Source organism: Acomys russatus, chromosome 17, assembly GCF_903995435.1.
Source record: "Acomys russatus chromosome 17, mAcoRus1.1, whole genome shotgun sequence".
Lineage (NCBI taxonomy): Eukaryota > Metazoa > Chordata > Mammalia > Rodentia > Muridae > Acomys > Acomys russatus.
The window spans coordinates 24,761,460-24,785,755 of record NC_067153.1 but is presented as its reverse complement, the minus strand read 5'-3'; the positions used below and the strand labels follow the sequence as shown (position 1 = coordinate 24,785,755).

Below are 24,296 nucleotides of genomic sequence, written 5' to 3'. Positions count from 1 at the left end.
TAAAGACGTTGAATACTTTGAAAAGAGCAGAATTCCGAATTGCCTACAAAATCTTTTGCTTGATTATAGACTGGAATGGATCAAGACAAATTAGGTTTTATTAATTAAAGAGTTCATTCCCCACTGGCAGCATTTCCTGGGACCTACTGAGAACCTAAGAGAAGCGAGGGGCTGAGCGATCGTTGGTGGTGGTCTTCTTCAGCTTCACGCCCCTCCGGATGGCGTTCAGCATGTCTTCCCCCTGGGGAGTTTCTCTCGGGCTCAGGTCTGCGGGGTCATTCTCTGGAATCGGGCCTGGGGACACAGTGGCACTTGGGGGGTCCCTCTCCTGGTCTTCAGCCTCGCTCTCTGGAATCGCCTGTCTGTGCTCCTCAAGTATACTGGGCTTTGGGCCTGGAAGTGGAGGGTTGACAGATGCTTGGCCACTCCACAAGGAAGAGGGTATATTGGTGACACCCTGGGGTCCCTCCCCCATAGATGGAGACTCGGGGCTGTGCTCACCCCGCTCCTCTGGCCCATCTGGAGGGGATGGCAAGACCCCGGGGAGGTCTGGGACAGTTGGTGTCTTCACGGGGATCACTGGTGTCTTGATGGGAATAGGACCAGCTCCGATGGTCCCCCGGCGGACAGAGGGCTTGGTGGAAGGGGTCCGTCGGATGGTCGCAACCCCTGGTGTGACCATAGCAGGTCCAAGGGTGGTGGGAAGGCCAGCAGTTGAGGCTGGACGCTTAGCTTGGAACATCCGCCTGTAAGACTGGCTGATGTCACTGTTCCTTGGAATAGTGGAGGACTTGTCAAAGTCCTGCTGCTCTGCCTCCTGGTCACCGCTCACAGAGAAATAATCATAATCTGAAACTGAGGATAAGATTGGATTAGGTGGGTCTGAGTCCAAGGCGTGGCTCTTCCTTTCCCATGCATGGTGGGAAGATGGGACGTATACTAGGCAGAGCACACAGGGGCTCACCCACCCCTGCCCAGATGACAAACCGCTGCCTCAGTACCAATTCCCTACAGGACAGAGCCCTTTCTCTGTCCACTGATGTACCCTGGGTGCCCTCAACAGAGAACAATTGTGCAACAGGGGAAGAGCCCCAGACCACTGAGCTGTGACAAAGCTGCCACCAACCACCTCTGGGAGAAATACAGCTGATGAAAGGAAATAAATTTTGTCCAATCTTCCAGTCCAGAACTAGACATGAGAAGACTCGCACAGACCAGTGTTGGCTTTACCATCTCTCTGATAACTAACTGCTCAACTGAGGGCTGGATCTGAAAACAAAGTGCAGTGGCTCATGTGCTCATATCTGCTTTAAAATGGCAGCATGCATATCTCAGAGCAACAGGGGAGGGGAGGCTTACAGTAAGCACTGCACAGCCATGTTTCTGAAGGCTGGAGGCTAGATAATTCTTTGATGCGGTGAGGGCTGGAGGGTGGCCACTTTAGAGGGGGTTAGCATAACTCCTAGCGTCTACTCTCCAGCCACCAGCAGTTCTGTAGTTCTGACTACTGAGATTATGTCTATACTTTGCTGCATGTACCCGAGGCAGGGACGTTCCAGGTCCCAGGGTGATTCTAGCTGTCAGATGTCTGCTTGGCCTGCCTTGTACACATGATGCTGAGGGAGAGAGGCACTGGCTACAGTAAGAAATTAGGGATGGACTATGAAGAAAACTCTTAGAAGTGTCAGGCATTACATGCTATCCATGGCATTTGCTCCACCATCTTCTGACTACAAACTCCAGACTGAAGAAGAGAGTATGTGACCCTGACCCAGGGCTGAGCCAATCTGTCTTTTCCTTGGATTGTTACGCATCAATTTTTATAGTGCTGGGGATCAGATGCAGGGCTTCACTCATGTCAGGCAGCTGTCTACTGTTATGTTAGCTACTTGACACAAGCCAGATGGGTTTTTCTTTTGTTTTGGTTTGTTTTGGTTTTATTTTATTTGGTTTGGTTTTCTCTATGTAGTCTTGGCTGTCCTGGACTTGCTTTGTAGACCAGGTTGACCTTGAATTCACAGGATCCACCTGCCTCTGCCTCCTGAGTGTTAGGATTAAAGGTATGCATCACACCACGCCTGGCTGCCAGAGTCATTTTTGATGAGGTAGCAAATGTCACCACTAGATAGGCCTGTGGGGGCACTGTCTTGACTGATGATTGCTGTAGGAGTGCCTAGCTCACTGTGGGTGCTGTCACCCCTGTGAACCTGGGTGCTGTAAGAAAGCAGGCTTGGGCAGGAATGGCTGGAGAGGTGTCCTGATGGTTGGGCAGGGGTGGCTGGAGAGGTGTCCTGATGGTTGGGGACTTTTGCTTTTCTTACAGAACTTCAGGGTTCAGTTCCCAGAAGAAAAAAAAAAAAAAAAGAAAAGAAAAGAAAAAAGAATTTAGGGACTGGACTCCATTTCTCACACAGGAGTTGTATGGATTCAATCAGGTTACTGAGCCTCAGTGTCCAAATTTGTAAAAATGAGGATAAAATATGTCACCTGTGTATGACTGTGAAGATTAAATGGAAAAAGAGGTGCTATGCACAAAGTGCCAAGCACACATGAAGCTGCTATTCATGGCACATGCCTTTTTTCAGACTGGGGAGCATCAGACACTGACGGTGTTCAGGTCACTTCCTATGCAGCAGCTAGCTACCAGTAAGCTACAGATCACCAGCCCCAGCCCAAAGCACCCTCTGATGACAGAGTCACTCCAAAGCCCATCCGTAGCCAGGAGATACGCTGTGGTAGAACAGCCGCTGGCTCGCTGCCTCCTCACCTGGAGCCGCCCGGAAAGCCGGACGGCAAGCTGGGCGCCTCGTACCTTGGGAGGGGATGGTATCCTCAGAGCAGCACGGGGTGGCGGTCTGAGTGCTGTAGCCACTGGAGCACTGCAGTGAGTCTCGGCTGCTGCTCTGTGTGTCCAGCTGGAGGCCCCGGGACAGGGCAAGTGCCAGCTCCTCACAGGCCTCCATCTCCTCACCAGGCTGCATGACACACAAGCCACCAGGGACATGAAAACTCAAGAGACCAGAGCCACCGCACACTTACTGCTCTTGGTGGGGGCCCAGATCACTCCTGTGAGCACACTAGTAGACTTCGGTGGCTACTTAGACCTGCACAGTTCTCATTCAGGAACTAGGGAGTTCTGCGTGTCTTATTCTCCTTGGGTCTTTTACATACCGTGGAACTGGGGCTATTTGGACCCCCAAGTGCTGGCCATGGCCCTGGTCCCCATCTTGGCCCAATTATGTGACACCCTCCCCAACCCCCACCAACCAGAAACAGAACAGGTATATCACCCTGGTGGCAGCTGACACAGTCATGCTCCTCGGCCTCTGCACCTCTTCAGCAGCTGTAGGTGGACCTCCTGTGGCGGTGGGTCCTCCCCCGTTGGAGTCTGGCTCACGTTTCTCTTTGCGACGCTGGAGGGTGTTCACCAGCGGCTGGTCATAGGGTCCTGGCTTTGCCCAGTCCTGAGTAGAACAATGTGCTCAGGAGCCATGGCCTCCAACCTGGACGGAGGGTTGAAGCCACCACACCTGGCAGCTAGCTCTAGCAGAGGCTACCTCCGAGCCCTCTTGCCTGCCCACACTCACTGAGGACCCTGCCCCCTCCCCGCCCAGTACCTCTCTTCTCCTCATCCCTGCCCAAAGATTAAACATTCTCAACAACCAGGCAGGTAGAAGCCACCTGATAGGTGAGCATTATATACTACAGCATTAGCCAGGAGAGAGAGAGCCATCTCAGGTAGCCAGGCCTGTCCTGCCCAAAGAACCACTCTCGTAGAGCAACTGAGTGACTTGGCCAAGTGGCCACCAGGGGGCACTAGAGCACCACCAGCCAATCTACAGCTGCCCAGTCCACTTCTGGGACAAGGAGGGCTCTAGGGATCTGCAGCAGGTATTGAGGACGCTGCTCAAACTGCTGGCAGTCCATGGACTGACTGACCATCCTGGAGCCTCAATCGCCCTGGTGGAAAGCACTGAAAAGTCTGGGTTTTATATTGAAGCAAACACGTGTTTCAATATAAAACAATCAAAAGCAAAGTTCATATACTACTGAGCTACGGCAGAGTGATCAGACGCATGCTCCAGGCTGCAGTTCTGTTATGCCTCGGGACTGTCCTAAGGGGACAGGTTGGGCACATGGCCGAGGAGGATACTATAGGCTCCGATAAAACACTGCAGGTGGCCCAGGAGGGAATGAAGGCAGCAGGTGCCACACTCCCTGCAGTGTCCTTGATCTCCACTCTCCAGTGCTAAGGTTCCCTGAAGGAAGGCTCGGGTTTCTGTTCCACGTGGAAAATTATCTCCAGTTGTTACTTTGGTGCCCCCACCCTGGGCAGGGGGTGGGGGAGTGGGGGGGAGGGGCGCCTCCTGAGGAAGAAGGTTGTGGGGAAGGCGGCAGAGTGTGAAAGTAAGGGTAGGGCTGAGGAGAGGACAGCAGAACAGAAGAGGAGTGAGCACAGAAGCAATGAAGGGAGGACAGGAGGGGGAGGATGGGAGGAGGGAGGAGGGGGAGAGACACAAACCTTCCAGCTAGGGATCTGAGATGACGGGAACATGCCGGGCCCAATGGTGTAATAATGAGCGTAGTCGGGAAGATGGAGAGAGGTGACCCGAGGGAGCAGGCGGGAGGCAGGCAGGCAGTGAGGGAATGGGCCTGCTCCCACGGGCCCTGCATGGGACTCACTTGGTAAACTATAGTGAGAAAACCCATTAGACAACTGGAAATAAAAACAAACAAAAAAAGGGGGAGGAGAAAAGGAAAAAAATTAATATAACAGGATGAATATAGAGATACGAGATGGCACTGACACTGAGGGCAAGGGGGGAAACCTGAATATTTACAAATAAAGCCAACACTGGTGCTCTTCTGCCTGTGGATGATGGTTGGTGCAGGAGGAGAGCCAAGGGTGCAGAGAACGCATGGACTTGGCACCCAGTCAGTACCCAGTCTTGAGAATAGTTCAGAAACTGACCACTGCCCTTCATTGGCAATGCTCTCTTGGTGATTTTCAATTTTTTTTTTTTTTAAACTAGTGAAGCATAATTTCATTGTGCGAGGGGTTGAGTGATCTTGTTGTAAGTTAGGGTATTTAGAGGTGTTTTCCAATGGGTCTGTCCATTCTAGGTTTCCCAGTCATCACACTGCTCAGGAGCAGATTCTGCATCAAGCTTAGGGGTAGGGGGTGTGGGGTGTGGGGCGGGGTGCAAACTGAAAGACAAGAAAGCACATGGCCTCCAATACAGTGAGATGTCACATCCAACAGTCTGGTGGGATGTTGGGGGAAGGAAGACAGGAAGGATGAGCAGAGACACCTGTTCTGGGAAGGAAGCTTTCACATCTCCAAATTCCCCAAAGCCTTTCCTCTCTCTGGCTGAGCACATTGTTAGGCAGCCTTCCACCCTGTTCAGGCCCTGGCCCCAAAGAGGGCCCAGCTTTTGGAGCAGATCCTGAGTTTCCAGGTTCCTAGGCTGTGATGGCTGTGTGTGCAGCAGGTGGGGGGGGGGGGGCAGGGGGAGAGGGCAGTCAGGAAAGGACAGCCCACCACGGCTGCTGCTGCTGCTGCTGCTGCTGCGACCCTGCTCATTCACCTTCTCTGTGGACACCCAGGCGCCCATGGTGGAGCCTGAGCTGACTGAGGTGGGGGAGCTGCACTCGCTCACTGACTGGCAGGTTTCCGATGCTTCTGAGGAGGCCGAGCTCGATGAGTTCTGGAGTAGGAAGGAGCCACACGAGGGGACCAACAGACCAGACCAAACCAAACCAAACCAAAGCGCGGGCCACCGGAAATCAGAATTAAAATAAGGGGAGAAGGACAAGGTGGGAAGGACACAGACAGGGAGGGAGACGGAGATGGACGGACACACAGACGAGGGAGGGTGAGAGAAGCAGAGGGTAAGTTAAGGCTGATTGTTCGTTCACACACACAGGTTTTAAGAAAGCTCTTGCAAAGCAATTATAAGACCTGGCCAAGCTCTGGCCCTGCTGACTATGGGGCCTGCAGACGTCAATACAGGCTCAACACACTGGGCCTCCTAGCAAGGCTCTGCTCTCTTGGGCATATGATAATATATGCAAGCTCGGGTCCCCAGGGAGGACCTCGTAGGCTCACAGGTACTGTATACTGCACAAAACTGTCCCTAGGCAGCCAGTGGCCGAATGATGACACCAACAGCTCTAATTCCTAGCTTCTTATTGGGTCCAGCAGTTTCTGTTCCATATGGTGGGCCCTCCAGTCTTAAAGACGCATTTGGGGCTCTCTGTCTGGAGAGTGATTTGGGGGACTCTGAGCAGGAAAACCCGGTGACCGGTATGCATTTCCAGTGGCCGGTGAACTGCAGGAGGAAGCTTCCAGAGAGGACCAGGTTGGCGGGACATGTCCTAGTGCTGACGGTACTAAGTCCACGTGTCTGTCAGTCTCCTGGCCCTAGTCTGGCTTTCTGACACTGCTGTACCGGGGACTCCGCCTTTCTACTCTTTGTTGGGCCTCGACTCTGTAGCCTGATGTGGTGGTTCCAACGAGAACAGGTCCCTTCGGCTTGGATGTTTGAATACTTGGTCTCCAGTTGGCGGAACTGTTTGGGAAAGATTGGGAAGTGTGCCCTTGCTGCAGAAGCTGTGTCACAGGGAACAGGCTTTGAGACTTCATGCCATTTGCCGTCAGCCCTCTGCCTCACGCCACCAACCTCCTAAGTTCCTCACTGCTATGTGCAACCCCTAGCTCAGCCCCACTTTCATTAAATAAATCGGGCCCTTTGGCACTATCGTTCGCTTCCAGAGGTGTGCCTGGGCCAACTGTCAGGGAGGCCAGATTTGTTTCTACTCTCTTTGGCGGAGGCTTAGCTTCTCATCCTGCAAGGGCAAAGGATCAAATGCGTATCAGTAGCTTGAACCCATGATGAGAAATTTAAAGCTTCGGATGGATGCTTTGCCTCTACCACTCCGCAGCTGTGGCATGTGGATGTCAAGCTCTTAGTCCAAGGTTCTTCTCCTTGAAAATGGGATGAACAGTTTCTAATGACACCAAGGCATAGGTTGGAACCCTCCGGCTGGTGTGAGTCTTACAAGTTCCCCATTACCGTAAGCAGTGGCGTTGGCTGAAAAGGAATCCTTCTCCTTTAAATCCCGCAGTCTCCTGTGGCTTGTTTTAACTACCCTGAAGCTTGGGAAGTAAGACAATGGTTGTCACTCACCTAGGAGAGACCCTGGGTTCCACACCTAGCACCAACACAACATACAGAAAGCCTTTGCGCGTGCACGCATGCGCACGTGTGTGTGTGTGTGTGTGTGTGTCATTGGTTCATTGGTGTTCACTGAGGTTCACTGGTGTTCGTGTCCTCCTCTACTGCCTTCCATCCTGTTTTTTCGAGGCAAGGTCTCTCACCAAGCCCAGCCACATTAACTTGCCAGCCCCAGAGATCCACCTGTCTCTCTAAGCTGACAGGCAGGTGCCACTTTACCTGATGGGTGCTGAGGATCGAGATTTGAGTCTTTGGTACTCTCAAGTACAGGTACCCTACCGACTGAGCTAGCTCCCTAGCCCCAGAAACTTGACTCTTGGGTACTAGCCAGACAGATACAGGCTTTCCGATTTTAGAAACCCCCAATCTACCACTTTTTGCTTCCAAGGGTATTACTGGGGGTTTGGGGGGGGTGAGGGCAGAAAACATGCTTGGGCCATCAAGAGAAATATGAAAGGGGTGAAAGGCTTTGCTTTTGCAGGAAGTTATAGTATGTTAATTTTCAATCCATTAGAAACACATAGCTATACTGCACATTAGAATGGCCTTTAAGGAAGCAAAGAGTCTCACCTCCTGACCACGTCAGCTTGGGAGCACAGCAGGTATGGTTTTAGTGGAGCACATTATAGGGACAGAGGCTCTGAGGGCCAAGCCAAAGCACCGCAGGCGAGAGAAGCATACCTCCAGTGGATAAAGAATGCTGAAGAAAGAGCTCTGAATTGTGTGTAAGGTTCTGGATTTGCTAACCTTGGCTGGGGAACAGGGTCCTCTGGCCCAGCCTCCTCTCCCCCAGCAGGTGGCGCTGTGGGGGTCCAATGGGTGGTGGCACCAACCATGTCCTGGCATTGGGTACACTGGGCTAATTAAGGAGTGCTGAGCCAGAGGTGACAAACTTGCCCTAGGTAACAGGGACCCTGAGGGACACATACAGCAACACACACGAGACGTGCCCAATGCTTGGTGTGGTTCCTCGCCTGCTTTGGCAGCAGGAACACTGGGCTTGGTGGGTGCCATCCAAACTACAGGAGATGTAGAGACTACACATCTTCCCATCTACCAGGATCAAAGTGCCAACAGAGTCACCTACCCGGGCTCTCAGCGGCCGTTCTCACTGGCAGCATAACTGATGGTGAGGAACTGAGAGAACAGGGAATCACTATTGGGCGATAGGGTCTCCACCCCTGAGGAAAACCTGGGATGGTACGATGAGGGTGTCCCCATAGTGGATCGCAACATCACACCAGGGATCCCACGCCTGCCCCACTATGGGAGGTAGTTTAGAGGATTGGTATCTGCCCTGCCCCAGGTTAACTAGGGCTATTTTAAAACATATCAAGTGTCTGTGTCTTAATTGACTGCTAGCCAGGCCTACAGATAATACAGATAATTTAAAAAACAACACTTGAGTACCTGTGGGGATGCAGGAGAGAGGCCCCAGTCTCTCTGAGGCTACCTACCTACTTACATGTGATAGCTTGCCAAACCAACATGGTATTTTAACTACTGCTGGACGTTAAGGCAGGCTTCCAGCCCAACTTACAGCATCTCTCCCTTTGGGGGAATTATCTTAAAAGATGAGGATTCGATGACCCATCAATGGTGGTCAGGGCACCCTGTGTGTGCCTGTTGCTCTCTGGGTCAAGGGCGGCATCCTTACCTGGTTGGCAGCCTCAGGTGGCATGGGAGAGGGTGACTTGGACTGGAAGGCGTCCTGGGATATGAATCCTGAGTCGTGGGAGGACACGCTGGACAGCCTCACCGGGGCCTGCTGCGCCAGGTTGGAGCTGCGGTAGCGGTAATGCGAGCTGGGAGAGTGCGAATGGGACCCGCTGGACCGGGAGTCGCTGCTGTTGACACTGTTCAGGCTGCTGTAGGGGACAAGTGGGAGGTGTGGAGGCGAGGGGAGGGGAGGGATCGACAGCAAGGGGCAGAGTGAGGAAACGCACAAGAGAAGGGAGTCAGCTCCTGGCCTGGAGAAGCAAGGCTTTGGAAGGACAGCCAGAGAGCTGGGTCCCAGGCCTCTGAGGTACAATGTGACAGTCTTGGCATGCAAACCTTAAAAAGCCAACGAGGTCCAAATCTACTGTGCCATCTACCAGCAAACCTGGGGACAAACACTTGTGATATAAGGAAAACAGTAGCCATGATCCTGGGGCATGTGGCATGCTCTCACATCCTTCGATGGACTGGCTACCTGGATACAGATGACAGGAGGCCACACAGCTAAACAGCACTGGCAGACACTCTGCACTGGTTCCCTCCCAAGGTAGACCCCATCCACCACAGCACACTGGGAAATCGACTCGGTGTGACTGAGTGCAAGCACTATCCTTCCTTCCTTCCTTTTTAAATTTTTATAAGATGTATGTATGTATGTATGTGTGTGTATGTATGTGTGTGTGTGTGTGTGTGTGTATGAGTGTATGTATGTATGTATGTGTGTGTATGTATGTGTGTGTGTGTGTATGTATGTGTGTGTGTGTGTATGTGTGTGTGTGTATGAGTGTATGTATGAGTGTGCTCTATCTGCAAGTACGCCTGCAGGCCAGAAGAGGGCACCAGCTCTCATTATAGATGGTTGTGAGCCACCATGTGGTCACTGGGAATTGAACTCAGGACCTCTGGAAGAGCAGACAGTGCTCTTAACCGCTGAGCCATCTCTCTAGCCCTACCATGTATTTGATTATCAGAGCCGGTGAGTTGACTATTGGCTTTACTCCTTCCTAGACTTCTCTGTTCAACTGTCTGTGGGCCCGGGTGTGACGGCACAGGCAGCTTTCAATGAAGAGAGTGACCGATGCTGAGCGGCTCTCTTCTAAGGTGAGCCAGAGAGTAGGAAGTAGACCGACGGCTCCCACCCTGGAGCCGCTTTACCAGCATGCCATTCCCTAGTAAGAACTGCGTGCTCCTATGGAAACCAGAAAGCTGAGTAAAGTCCCTAGTCCAGGCAAGCAGAGCTAAAACATTTCAGGTGGTTACAGAAACACCTCGGGGGCTGGAGAGATGGCTCAGAGGTTAAGAGCACTGGCTGCTCTTCTAAAGGTCCTGAGTTCAATTCCCAGCAACCACATGGTGGCCCACAACCATCAATAATGAGATCTGGTGCCCTCTTCTGGCCTGCAGATATACATGCAGGCAGAACACTGTATACATAATAAATACGTAAATAAATAAATCTTGAAAGAAAGAAAGAAAAGAAGAGAAAGAACTGGGGGAAGATGAAGTGGCCGAGCAGCCTGCTAGGGGAGCATGACATGGCTGGCCTGTGCTAGGGTGACACAGGAGAGCATGACAGAGGAGGATATATGCACCATAGGGTCTGGGGTAGGGTAGGGACAAACAATGCTACGATTTCAGCCAAAAGATGGCATCTGGGGACTGAGAAGAAAGCTCATGGCAACTGCACTCAGGCCAGCTCCCGTCAGTGCAACTGAACAAGGCGCTGTGTGGCTTGCTCTGCACTAATGAGACCTGCTGAGCTACTGAAACAAAGAAAAGATTTTCCTCTGTCTCACAAAGCCACGCAGCCCATGAAAGGTGGCAAAACACCAAGCAGCATCTTGCGGGAAGACGTCAGGACGCAGCCTGTTGACTGGAACTGCCTGCCACAGACATACCAGACCATGGTGAGACGAAAACCTAGCAGGATGCAAAGCGACCTCTCACTACCAGTCTGACCCCTGTTCCTTCCGCTCCAGGCTACCTCACAGCCATTTGGCTTTGCAAAGTCAAGGCAAATGACTGGCAGCAGACATTACTGTACCAAGGCAGGAAGTGACGTCTACGATGCTTCCAACCTTTCAAGAACAGAATAAACTCTTCCCTCTCAGCGTGCCAAGAAAGGCTGCCTTGTGAAACTATGTAGATCCCAGGACCCTTCCAAATGATTCTGTATTTCCCCAAGCACCAGTGTATTGGGGGTGGGGGGAGGGGGAGTAGAGGAGACAATGGACATGGGATGTAAATATCAAACAAAATCTGCATGGGCTTTTTTGAAGCCATTGTGGCTTCTGTTACAGAGACTATGGATCAACTTTTTTTGGTTGTTGTTGTTTTTGTTTATTTTCGAGACAGCCTTGGCTGTCCTGGATTCACTTTGTAGACCAGACTGGCCTCGAACTCACAGAGATCTGCCTGGCCTTTGGTCGTATTCACATAAAGGCATCTTGGAAAGCACTATGAGATCCGAGGCTTCACTTACCTGCAGACACTTGACTTCCTGGACATGGTGGTGCTAGGAGAAGAGGGTGGCGTCTGATATGACCAGCTGTAGTCAGACCCTTTCAAGTCCAAGATCACCTGAAGGGACAGGGCATCTGGGTAAGGGACGGACGGAGGAGAAGGGCTTCATCCACACATACACAGTGAAATCACAATGCTACCCTTACAGGTGTAGAATTAGAAGAGAAAGGGCATGTTTCAGCTGACGAGCCGCACTACCTGTCCCTCCATGTCACAGTGCTGAGACAAGCAAAAGAACTAGAGGGGGGATGGGGTGGGGAGGAGGGGGAGCTAAAACAGGACTAGCATGAGATACCAGGAGGAAGAGATAATTACAACAGTGGATTAGCAGCTCCTCAAAGCTATTTTTACCATAGGCTAAAATCAGCAGGATTTCCAGCCTGCAGCTCCGGAAAGACAATAATGGTTTTGGGCCTCGCTGGCCACACTTTAACCACTTGATGTTCAGTTGTCACCTGCACCCTATTTGGCCAGGGCTAGAAGTACAAGAACCTCACAGAATCAAGAGTAAGCCAATTGCATCACAATTATTTCTGTGTGTTTCCCTCATGACAAAGAGCCATTGAGAGTAAGGTCCACCTCTTGCTCATTTTAAGAGGCACTCCACGAACGTCTACTTATTGAGTCAACACATACTTGAGTCTAATAGAAAAATTTCGTAGACAGAAAACAACAAAGCTTCCAAATGGATCTTTCTGAGCTGGCTGCCCATGCAGACAGTAAGAACTGCACGCAAAGGGCTCAGACCAGCGTATGATTCATCAGTTGTTCCCCCAAACACGCTCTGCCCACTTGACACAGTATTAATGTCACATACACCAAGTGAGTAAAGCATTTTAAAATATGTCATCTCGGCCCCAGATGGGAAAGGCTCTCATGAACGACCGCATCAGCTCCACAGAGGATTGCAAACCGTGACAACAGACTGACATGATGCCAGCTTCCTTTGATAGCTCATGCCTGCAGAGTGGGTGAGCACAGGGCCAGGTCGGTCATGGATCGCCTGACTCGTTACTTACTAAGAGTGGTGGCCTTGGCTAAGTGCCTTCGCCTCTCAGCACCTCAGCATCATTCCGTACAAAATGGGCCTAAGAGTGAATGAAGGTGAACTAAGGTGGTTCCTGTTGGGTTTTAGACTCGGGACAAGCGGCTGAGGTGCCTATTTAACGTAATCAAAGCAGACCTGGCCTCTGGATTCTCCCAGCATCCCTCAGTCCCTATTTGTCAGCCATACCCTTGCCCTCTGCCCGCAACTTTTCAGCCCAGGGGCTGAGCTTCCCCCTCCCCCAGAGGCTCTTCCCTACATAATACAGACATTTTGGGGGTCTCTCTTTCTCTCCCTCTCCCTTCACCCAATAATATACCCTCTTTTCTTTCTTTCTCCCCGCCCCCCCCTCCCTGTCTGCATGGCGACTTCCCTGGCCTCATTCCCTGGGACCAGCGAACCTGCCCGAGAGCTTGCATACTCTTAATTCGGCTTGAATTGGCTGATTTCATGGGCAGAGAAGACCAGAAAGGATGTTAACAGAGCACAGCCCAGCGGCTCGCCAGTGACGGGCACATGTGAGAATGCAAGAACGTGGTGACAGACGGGTATAGTCTCAGATAGGGAGGATGCCACAAGGACAACCAGAGCCCTGAATTCAGTATCTCTGACTTGTCCCTGACCACCTGGTCCACACTTCCTACCTGTTCGCTTGAGGAGGGCAGCTTGTGAGGGTCCATGGTCAAGCTCTTCAGGTCTTCCGAGATGGTCTGAAGGTGGGTGATCTCCCCTAACATGGAAATCTCTTCCTCCTGGAGGGAAGCAATTCGTGCGCGTCACCGTGTGGAGTCCCTCACTCTCTTGTTCCAACTACTTTTGTGTGGGTCGCTGCATGCATGACCTTTCAACCTTTCACGAAAGGCATCTGTGACAGGAATCTAAGCTGCAGGTGACACGTGCACTTTCTTTTTGGAAAGAGAAAGGGAAAAGGTAGTAATGAAGTGACCTGTGTGCTGGGGACAGTGGAGGGACACAGAGCATCCTCAGAGTGCCTGGGCACTTCCAGGCCTACAGAGTTCCTGGTCTGCCGATAGTGTTTTCAGGGACCCTTCCATGGGCTCGGGTAGCCCTTGATGACTGATGTGACTTAGGGTTACTTGGGTGCAGATCTTTTTGACAGTCCAAGTATGTTCAACAAAGTTAACTATCGCCCTTTCGTGGCCCCTGCCCCATCTTAGTAACTGGCAAGTGGGATGGCAGCAAGGACTACAAACATTTTAGTCACCTTCCCGAGTGTCAGCAGGGACTGCAGACCCCGGTACAGACCGAGCGAACAACTCAAATCTGAGAACTCCCCTGGGGTGGAGCCTTCTGGCAGCCTCCAGGTATGGCTACTGCAAACCCAGTCGCAGCACACACATGATTTACTTAGACATTAGGAAGGAACTTATCCACTGAGGTGCTTCCTGGGGGCTCAGGACACAGACGCATGGGGTGCCGGGCTTAGAGTTTTAGATACTGTGGGTCTACTCTACAATGCACCTCAGAATGTTCGTATCCAGTCGACTGGCGCTGCTGACCTGCAACTCCACTTTAAAAGACTTTAAAAATATGTTTTTGTGTATTTGTTTGCTTGTTTGTTTTCTGAGAGGTGGGAGTGTTGAGAACACATCTCACTCTGTAGCTAAGGGTAGCCTAGAACGTACAATACAAGCCTGGCTTGCCTAAAATTCACAGCATTCCCCTTGTGTCATCTCCCCCAAAAGCGCTGGGACTACGGGCTTGTGCTGCTGTGCCCAGGGACGCTAAAGCTCCTTCAATCAGTGGAAAAAACCAGTAGGAGATGTGCTGCTGAGAACTGTGAGCAGAAGGCAGGCCGCGTGGATGTGAGCAACTCAACTCTCCAAGGAGCATCTGGTGTGTGGATGCCACGGTGACTCCCTGACAGCAGTAGGTGGCTGGGGGGGGGGGGGGGGGAGGCTCCGTGCTACATGGTCCAAACCTTCTAGAAGTTTCCATCGACTTACAATCACTGGCCGCAGCATAGAGACGAAGGTGCAGAACCGACCACGTTCTTCAATCAGCGCTCTGCGCACGGCCTGCTTTTCTGTCTCTTCCAACAGGAGATACTTATCACTGACGTCCTGGAGGGCGCTGTCCAACTGAGGCTGGATGTCACCTCTCCCTGTGAGGAGAGCAGAGGTCACAAGGTCAGCCTCTAGAACCACACTCCCTTCTCTGAGGCCCTTACGAGAGGCGAAGGCACCCCTTTTCCGGGACTTAAAAACACCGCTAAGTCATGGCTCCCAAAAGACTGAAAGCGGCTGCTGCTCTGGGAGCATCTACTTCCAATTTCTCACGTTTGAAGGGCTTATGTGTATGGCTGATTAGTGACCGAGGAGCATCCCCTGGGATGACTTCCTGGCTTGCATCCTTGCCTCGTGCGACCTTGCAGAGGCCCTGTGCCAGCACACCCTCGGGACACACAGCAACAGCGTTCTTTTCTTTAGAGAGTCTGGAAGAGGCTTGGAATGAGGACCAAGGTGAGAGCCTAGGGATGTTTCCAAAAATGGACGCAGGCTGGCTTTGTCAGGTCCACCTCAATCAAAGAGCCTCTGTTCAGAGCCGAGGTTTCAGTCCCTGAAGACAAAGGTGGGTTATATTCAGCTTCTGGACCCGGGACCTGACAATCCTTGGCAGTTTGTCTAATTCCCTAATGGAGGACTCTAATGCGCTTCCTGTAGGAGGAGCGTGGTAGCCCGAGGTCTGTCCTCAGGTCTTTGCTGGTGACAAAATGAAGGACAAAGCTATACTCCGCAGACCCCTATTATTTACTTCTTTGACCATACCACCAGACTCTACTTATCCAGACAACATTTTACCGTTTCAGACAGGGTAGGAAGAAATTAAACAACTGTGGGATGGGAATAGCTGTCTGTGTAAATAAAGCTTTATTAGGACACAGTCATATCCACTCATTTACATGCCAGCTGCATCTTCTCCAGCTGCCTATGTGGCAGGGAGACCAAGAATATTTGGCCTTCTGCTGCACTAGGAGATAAACGTGACAGGCAGGTACCAAGTGCAGAGGAGCAGATGGTGTGGTCCGACCCGTTGATGGGGACCACCAGTTCTTAAGCCTCCATGCTGGGCTTTTGGCAAATGGGCTTTTGTTACACCCAAGCCAGAGAAATGTCTAAGCTCCTTCAGGGCAACGGTTTGGCTTTCCCCTGACAGCCATCAGAGTATCTACGTGTGCATACAGCAAGTGCTCCCTAAGTACTCGCTTCATAATTATAGAAACAGATGGAAGTAAAAGAGGCTTCAGCGTTTATCCTAACTGTTCATATTGATGAGGAGGTCAAAGCTTAAGAGAAGTTAAAGGTTTCATCCATGGTAGAGATCGGGGATAGGGACCACATAGCCCAACTCCCTTAGCGCTCAGCCTAGCCTCTCTGTCCGTGATCTCGGGCTGTTATGATGAGTTCAACTGCCGTGGAGGAAACTGCTGGACCAATGGTCACAGCTGCCTCCTTATGAACAACACGTAAAACAGCAGATGTACCGCATCATTTGGTGCAGAGGATGACAAGGTCAGGCAAGCCTGCCTCGGCTGTAAGAATATTATCCTATACTTTCTCTCATAAGCCGGTGAGGAAGCTGAATCTGGACCAATAAGCTTAACAGAACTTCATAAAACTCTAGAGTTAATAAAAGTCTTAGAGAAAAGCAGCCACATTTTAGTAAGGAAGAGCCATCTGTACAGGGAAGTCCTAAATTAGTGCATTATGGGAAAATCAGATACAGTCAAAGCCCACCCCTGAAAATGCTTCAGATGAACAGCTAGCTCAATACACAATTGTGTATATAAATAACCCTCACTAGCTCAAGAAAGTACACAACACAAGGTGTATATAATGTATAGGAGCTAAGAACATATGTGGACGCCACCCAACAGTCACCTTATGTACCAAACCTGCTTCGTGAGAAACTTCTAATAGTCTTGGGGTGACCCACTCACCCAGTCTTCCACTTAGTCACTCCCTATCCCTCCAGAATCTTCCACGTCTTTAATTTCTTCATTCAGCATGAAAGGCACAAGCCATACACACAACCTCCTGAACTACTGGTCTCAACGGTGAAATGCTGAGCTGGGTGAACAGACCCTTGCATGCTGAATATGGACATCATATAGCCCATTGACAGCCAAGCTCTGGAGCTCGTGAACATTGGCTCTTCCGCTCTAGGCTGTAGGATGATGCAGCCCAGGACAGGGATGCAGCGGCCTGTCCCTAGTCGCTCAGTCTCTTCTATGCTGTCTTTTTGTTGTTGTTGTTTTGTTTTTTTGTTTTTGTTTTTCGAGACAGGGTTTCTCTGTGTAGCCTTGGCCGTCCTGGACTCACTTTGTAGACCAGGCTGTCCTCGAACTCACAGCGATCCACCTGCCTCTGCCTCCCGAGTGCTGGGATTAAAGGCGTGCGCCACCACGCCCGGCCCTCTATGCTGTCTTATAACAAAACACATCAGAGCAGAACGTTCGTATCTTGGGGGGGTGGGGGGGTTGCGGGGGGGGGGGGGGGGGGGGGGGGGGAGACGACGGGAGGAGCCGGAGTATGGTGGAAGAGAGTGCAGATCTATGTGTGGTTTTTGACCAAACACACTTGGGAATGTTCTGGTTACAGGAAAAAAAAATCTATTTTTAATATTTTAAAGATTCACTTATTTTAGTTGTGTGTATATATGAGGCTTTGGCCATACATGTGCAGTACCCATTTCTGCCAGAAGATGGCTTCAGAACCCCTGGAAGCAGAGTTACTGTTACTGGTGACTGATGTGAGCTGCCTTGTGGGTGCTGGAAACAGAGCCCATGTCTTCCGCTGACCCATCTCTCCAGCTTCTAGAGAAGAAAACCTTTAAGTAACAGACTAGGGATGGGGAGACGGTGCTGGGATTAAAGTGCTTGTTGCACAAGCAAGAAGATCAGTGTTCAAATCCCCAGTAGGCCACACCAATGGGGAGTGTGTCTACCAATCCACTTCTAGTCCCATCCTGAGAAAGTGGAGACAGGATCCTGGGCTAGCGGTCTAGTGAGACAAACCGAAAGGACTAGCTCTGCGATTGATCGAGGGCCCTTACTTCAAAAGAGTAAGAACAATTTTCAGAAAGAGTCCTGAAGTCAGCCTCTAGTCTCTTCATACACACGTGCCTGCACACACGCATGTATATGTGCACAACCCCCACACCCATATGAAAAGAAGAAAAGAGTCTATAATCCTAAAATAAAACTGCCTCTTTACTTCCTGTCACGAGTTGTAATGCATGTGTCTAGTCGTAATTAATAACAGCCTTTTGTTCCAGGTGTGTTGGTGCGGGCCTGTAATCCTATTACTCAGGAGTTGAAGGCCAAAAGATGGTGAGTTTAAGTCAATCTAAGTTACATATTGAGACCTTATCTCAAAAGAAAAAAAAAGGAGAAAGAAAAAAATATGCTTTAAAAATAATGTATATATCTAAGAAAGCAAAGTGAGTACAGGATCGAGTTGGTAAATATATATATATATACATATATATTACTCTATGATTACAGTGAACCTATTTTAAATATGCATTATGTTATAATTAGAGGACTTTAAAATTATAGCATTCTAAAATAAGTATGTAAGTATAAGCTGTGAAGATTGCTCTAATTATGGCTACAGCAGGAACATTTCTATTTAGGATGCATCACAGCAAAACACAATGATTATTTCTTTAAATTCTCTAACACACCATATAATTATATTTATTTTACACACAATATATATTAAATATTTATATACGTGTGTATATCTACATATATATTATAAATTGTTTCAAGCCCCAGTTGGATATACTGATTTTAGGATACATCTTTGAGCTCCACAAATCCTGGACTTCACCACACCTGTCTCTTGGTATCCCCAGAATTCTGGTTGTAGCACCACCACCACCTGTATATGCCTAAGTCCCTATGTCTCCAGCTAAAGTGATTAGGCAGCCATTGCGCCATATACTTTATATCGCCTCTGGATCACATGTCATACCTGATACACAGTGCGTGTTGTAGCAATAGTTAGTATGTGTAGTGCTCTGAACAGGTATGGCCCCCATAGACTCCTGTGCTTGAATGGGCAGTGGCACTATTAGGAGGTGTGGCTTTGCTGGAGGAAGTGTGCCACTGTGGGGGCGGGGCTTTGAGGTCTCCCTATGCTCAAGCTCCACCTAGCGTGGCAGAGTCTCCTGCTGCCTGCAGACCAAGGCAGGCATTAGTAGGTTTTCCACAGGCAAACTGGAACGCTGTGGCCCGCAGGGAACCGCAACCACCACTGCTGGGTTACTAGCTGGGCTCTACCTCCTCTGTCAGAAACCCACACCCACTGTGCCTCCCAACCACAGTGCCTGATGACGTCAGGAACTCAACACTCTTGGCCAAAGCAGCCAGCCCACAAAGCCAGGCACGCAGTTGGTGTTACCTGGGACTGCCCATCCCCCATGCTGCAGCCCACAAAGGACATAGGAAGCTCAGAGTAGCAAGGGGCCTTGAAAAATAATAACCCAGGCCAGATCAGCTGCTGGGTGCTAGCAAAAATGGCCAAGGGTCTTTTCTTTTTCCTGAGACAGATACTGAAGAAGCCACTAGAATCAATCCTACAGACTTGCCATCCGCCCTGACACATAAACGATGAACTTTCTCCTGACACTTCTCCTGATGCCTACGCTCTCAAAAAGAGATCCACCCTTACCATCCTGTACAAGTCATCACCCACTCCCAATGCACTTTGATAGTTTGAATGATAACAAGAAGACGCGCCTAGAAATGAGAAGGAATGCTACAGGGAGAGCCCACGGAGGAGCCGAACAGAACCTAACAGGGCTCCTTCCAGTCCACAGCCAGTAGGTCACACCTGACTACGTAATAAAACACTAACAAAGCAGTCTCTGCCCGAGGCGTCACAGTTTTCCATTCTGAAGGTTTCTGCGTCATCTAAAACGGTTGCTTTTCTCTTTTTAACCTGTATTTGTGTCACAGGGCACCAAATGGACTGCTACCTTAGCTCCTGATCCACCCTCCCGCCTCTCAAGTGCTGAAATCACAAGTGTGCACCACACGCTGTCCTCCAGAAGGGCATCAGTCATCATGATCGACACCCCAGACACCCATTAGGTCTACAGGATTGAAGCAGCGATGCCCACCAAGGCCAGCTTCCAGCCGCAGGCTCCCCTGTGCCCCACTCGGCCTTCTCGAAAGAACACTCCCTGCTCATCCACCCACCCCTCACTTCTCAGGGACACCCTCACGGGTTTGCTGGGTGTTGCCTCCTTCTGGAAGCCCAGATTCCGTCTCCCTATACACAAAACACACCCTCCCAGCAAGCTGGACCACTGATACCACAGTGTAAGATGCTACAAGGCTGTAGTTTCTTAAGAGTTAACATATACTTCACCTGGTACTCATCCCAGTTCCTAACACAGAGCATTTCCTACATGACAGGTGACGCAATGGAGTGTGGGAAACTGACTGAGGGGACCAGAAAACCCAGCCACGTCATGAGAAGGTTGGAATACTCAGCTCTAACTCTGACCTCAGGAAAGAAGGGATAGAGGGGTTAGAGTTCAGGCAACGATGCTCATTCACACCTACATAAGCAAACTTCCGGGACCCTCCACAAGCTTCCGGGACCCTCTTTGGCATGTGACTGTGTTGATAAGTTGGGAGGACACGACACAGGGACTTCGTGTCCACTCTCCTACCCTCCCCCACCCCCAGCGCTAACCACTTCACCTAGGCTGTTCATTGGTCTCACCATGGTCAAGTACACAAAGCAGGTGGGAGTGCAGCCAGCGTGCGGGGGTAGGGGTGGGGGTGGGGGGCAGAGGCAGTTCAGTGAGAGACTGTCTCTAAAAAGTAAGATGGAGCATGATAAAGGAAGAAACCTGAGTTGAGCAATCACAGAAGCACGTAAGGGCAAGATCGTGCGCTCGCGCACACACAACGCAACTCAACTCAAGCCAAGTCTCCTTTGAGCACCATATGCATACAGAACCATATGTATAGAAAATATGTGTGCCCCCCCCCTCTGTAATGGTTCCTCATTTTGTGTTCTTTAGGTATTTTTATGGGTGTGCAAATGTGTGCATTTCTGCATTTTTATGTGTTTCTTGTGCTTTGGCTCTTTTGTTTGTCCTATTTTTTGTCTGTTTTTATTTTATCTTTAATTTTTCTTTTTAAGATGCCTGGTTGTTTTCTAATGGGGGGGGGGGGGCGTTGCATGGTGGTACATAATCCCAACTCAGGAGGCAGAGGCAGGTGGATCTCTGTGAGTTTGAGGCCAGCTTGGTCTACAAAGAGAGTCCAAGACAGCCAAGGCTACACAGAGAGACCCTGTTTTGAAAGGAAGGGAAGGACAAAGAGAAGGAGGGAAGGAAGGAGGGAGGGAGGGAGGGAGGGGGAGGGGAGGATCTGGGAGGAGTGGAAACCATAATCAGATTATATTGTATGGGTGGGATTGATTTTCAATTTAAAAAAAACTGAGGCTTTTTCCCCTTTGTTATGGCATTTTGAGGAAAGGACTGAGGCCTAGTGTATGTTAAACAAATGCTCTACCACTGAACAACCCCACGAACTTTTAGCTATCATAAAACTTCTAGAAAAAAAAAACTTCTAGAAATAAAGGTTATTATTTTTCAATATGCCTTGACTAATTTGGTTCCTCCTTGCCTCTCTGCCCAGACACTATAGCTTATACACAGAGCTCTATGGCTTTGCCCAAGGACCTAACACAAGACAGGAAACTAACAAGAGCTGCAGAGATGTCCGTCCAAGTGAGCAGAGTCTCCCAGCACAGAGCCAGAAGGATGTGTGGTTTTTCACTCATTCCAAACTTACCTCTTATCAATTGAAACAAACAAACTGTTGTTTACTCCATGCACTGACTACACCTGGCTGCAGAGGCTCTTACAAAACCTGACAGTCAATCCAGAGATCCACGTGCTATGATCCAGTTCCTATGACGCTCCAGAAGAGGTCCGAGAGACTGAGAACAGGTGAGTGGTTGTCGGGAACTGGGAAGCCAGGGAGAGAGCGGCAGTGACGGGTGACAATGAAAAGGGATAAGGTGTCTGTGGGAATGATAAAACTGTCCTGAAACTAGACGGTGGGGTTGGCTGCACAACCCTGGGGATTTATAAAAGCCATCGAAAGATGGAAGCTGAAATGATAAATGGTTACATAAACTTTTACTGTAATAAGCAAAAGTAAGGCTGTGTCATATCTTCCTCCTTTCCAAAGGTTACGTGAAAGTCAGTTTACTGTATGGTTTCATAGCCACAATACTGAGACCAGGAAAGGACTGCCCTTTTGTAAACTAGGGGATAACTAGCCCAACCACTCCACAAGTTAACAAAGAGGCAAGACTACATCCCCAACAAGACAGGCCATCCTAGCCCTACGTGTCAAAGGAGACCCACATGGACGGAGTTTGTAGATGACAGACTCCAACACAAACACTTCTTGTGAGCTTAGAAAATAGCGGGACACTCAGGCAAGAGAGCCATACGGACACACTTCCCCGAGACTGAGTGACGGCAACGAAACAGTTTATCACCATGATCACTCACAGTGTGGTTCACATTCAACCAAGAGGATCACGTTGAGAATTGAATTTAAAGACATGAAACACTTCACAAACTGCCAAAGTGAGAAATACTTCTGTCTTTGTTGTTGTCATTGAGATGCTAAGTCTTAGAACAAGCTTATTGTATGCACAGATGACGGTAGATATTCTGCGAGCTGAGCAATGCCAAATCTGACTTGAGAATTTTCTGAGGTGGTATTTTGCATCACCTTTGTTTTGTACATGGAATCAACAAATATGTTCATATCTATCCAGATACGTATACATGGGTATAGAAATATACCGATTTCCTGTGCAAGGAAGCATTTAAAGCACTTGGTATTTTTTTTTTCTTCTGGGAGCCTAATACTGACTTACGAAGACACAACATCTCATAGAATGTAGTACTGACAGTGTCAGTGGCCAAATTCCTAAGGAAGAAAATTATTAAAGTACTGGTGCGTGTACACACACACAATTAGTTACAGTTATAGAAAATTAAATAGGCACAAGAGATTATTCCAAGCCAGCAGGAAAACATGGATAGCTAGCACAGGTCTGAACAACAGTTAAAAGCCCACAGCAAGAACCACACTGTAGCCAGCCACTGGGAGATTCGGGTTGCAGACTTGCCCTGGGCATCCACTGGCAGGTGAGGAAGTGCCGGATACACATTTGACAACAGAGAAAGGAAAACAACGTCAAACAGGTGTCCCAGCAGTGCCTGCCTAACCCCTCACTCATGTGCGACAGCCACTGGCTGGCATGCTTCAATTCCAGTGATCGGGCCCACACCCTCAAGAAGCAGCCTGCCTTCCTACTTGATACTTTTTCACCACTACAGGATAAGAATTTGCTAAAGAGAGAGAGAAAACTACAAATGAAGAAGAGGCCAGTGAGAGGCCTTACCATGAAAACTTTTCACGTGTGATTTATCATAACTTGGCGGGGAGGGGCTGTAGAGTTCTAACACCACAGTGGGATGAAAAGGAAAGATTGAGAAACCTACATTCTTAATTCAAAAGTAAACACGGTGTGAAACTCTGTGTACCCTACCCCACCCCCAGCACTTATAACCTTGGTTTTTTCAAATACTGGTGAAACAAACAAAAAACCCCAAAACAAACAAACAAACAAACAAGACTCGCCTACTTAAAAGAACTAACATCAACACTCCAACTTTCTTTCTCAGATCAAGTCCCAGACAAACCATTAGTGGTGACAGACAGGAACAGAAGAATTCATCATAATTTAACCTTTGGTTTTAATTTGGTTGTTTTGCAGTGTGGAGAACTGAACCAGGGCCTTGCAATGTACTAGCCAACTACTCTCCCACTGAGTTGCGTTCTCAACCAAGTTTTCACTATTTTTATTGTTTGTAATTAAACACACACCACACACACACACACTGGGCATGGTGGCGCATGCCTTTAATCCCAGCACTTGGGAGGCAGAGGCAGGCAGATCACTTGAGTTTGAGCCCAGTCTGGTCTACAAAGTGAGTCTAGGACGGCCAAGACTACACAGAGAAAACCCTGTCTCCAAAAATCAAAAACAAAAAATGAAAACAAAAAACACATGTGCTGTGTGATACAGCTGAGCTGCAGACAACCTGCCTGCATGTGGGTTTGACTCACACACATACACACAAACACATGATAATAATATGGAAGTTATTTAAGGAGAAGGAAGAATGCTGGTTCACATACTAACATGTCAAAAAACAGCTTAAAGCTCCCTGTATCTGATCCTGTTACTTCACAGTTGAGCAGGAAGTGTGTCCAAATTACGCTAGTCAGAGGTCAAGGCCCCTAGGCCAGCTCCATACCACTTCCCTAGCTTTCAGTGGCCTGGTCTCCTTCACTTGCTATTAAAGCTGCCTCTGCCCTACGCCTTTGACTGAGTACCTCAGACCATAACTTCTCAGAGGTGAGGGCCAAGCCTTCTCTCTCTGGTCCCCTACTCCTGGCTTTGTGAGCACTTGCCAAGCCTGCCTTAGGGAGTGAGAAGGCCTGGTATGTTTATCCATAGATGGGGGAGATCCCAAGTCCATGTAAAATGATGTGGGACTAAGATCTAACAGAAGGCAAGCCACTTACAGCGTCTGTGATGGAAAACACCGAAATACTTTTAGATTAATAATCACCAAGTTCATAATAAAAAGAAAGCTGAATTTTTTAAATGTGGTAATCGACTAGG

The 24,296-nt window shown here is 49.5% G+C and overlaps 1 protein-coding gene across 9 annotated transcripts in view; it reads right to left on the bottom strand.

The window, feature by feature from the left end:
* Mtss1 (MTSS I-BAR domain containing 1) overlaps positions 1–24,296 on the bottom strand; it is a 140,863-nt gene continuing 116,567 nt past the window's right edge. Inside the window, exons 7-15 of one of the 9 annotated variants that reach the window (XM_051159617.1) lie at positions 14,493–14,650; positions 13,170–13,277; positions 11,440–11,537; positions 8,896–9,106; positions 5,589–5,708; positions 4,523–4,717; positions 3,291–3,464; positions 2,768–2,975; positions 1–855 (exon numbers count right to left, since the gene is read on the bottom strand). In XM_051159617.1, the coding sequence (XP_051015574.1) occupies positions 155–855; positions 2,768–2,975; positions 3,291–3,464; positions 4,523–4,717; positions 5,589–5,708; positions 8,896–9,106; positions 11,440–11,537; positions 13,170–13,277; positions 14,493–14,650 (1,973 nt within the window). In that variant the 3' untranslated portion in view covers positions 1–154. The remainder of the gene's footprint in view (positions 856–2,767; positions 2,976–3,290; positions 3,465–4,522; positions 4,718–5,588; positions 5,709–8,895; positions 9,107–11,439; positions 11,538–13,169; positions 13,278–14,492; positions 14,651–24,296) is intronic. The other 8 variants (XM_051159619.1, XM_051159613.1, XM_051159611.1 and 5 more) reach the window with 8 other exon arrangements.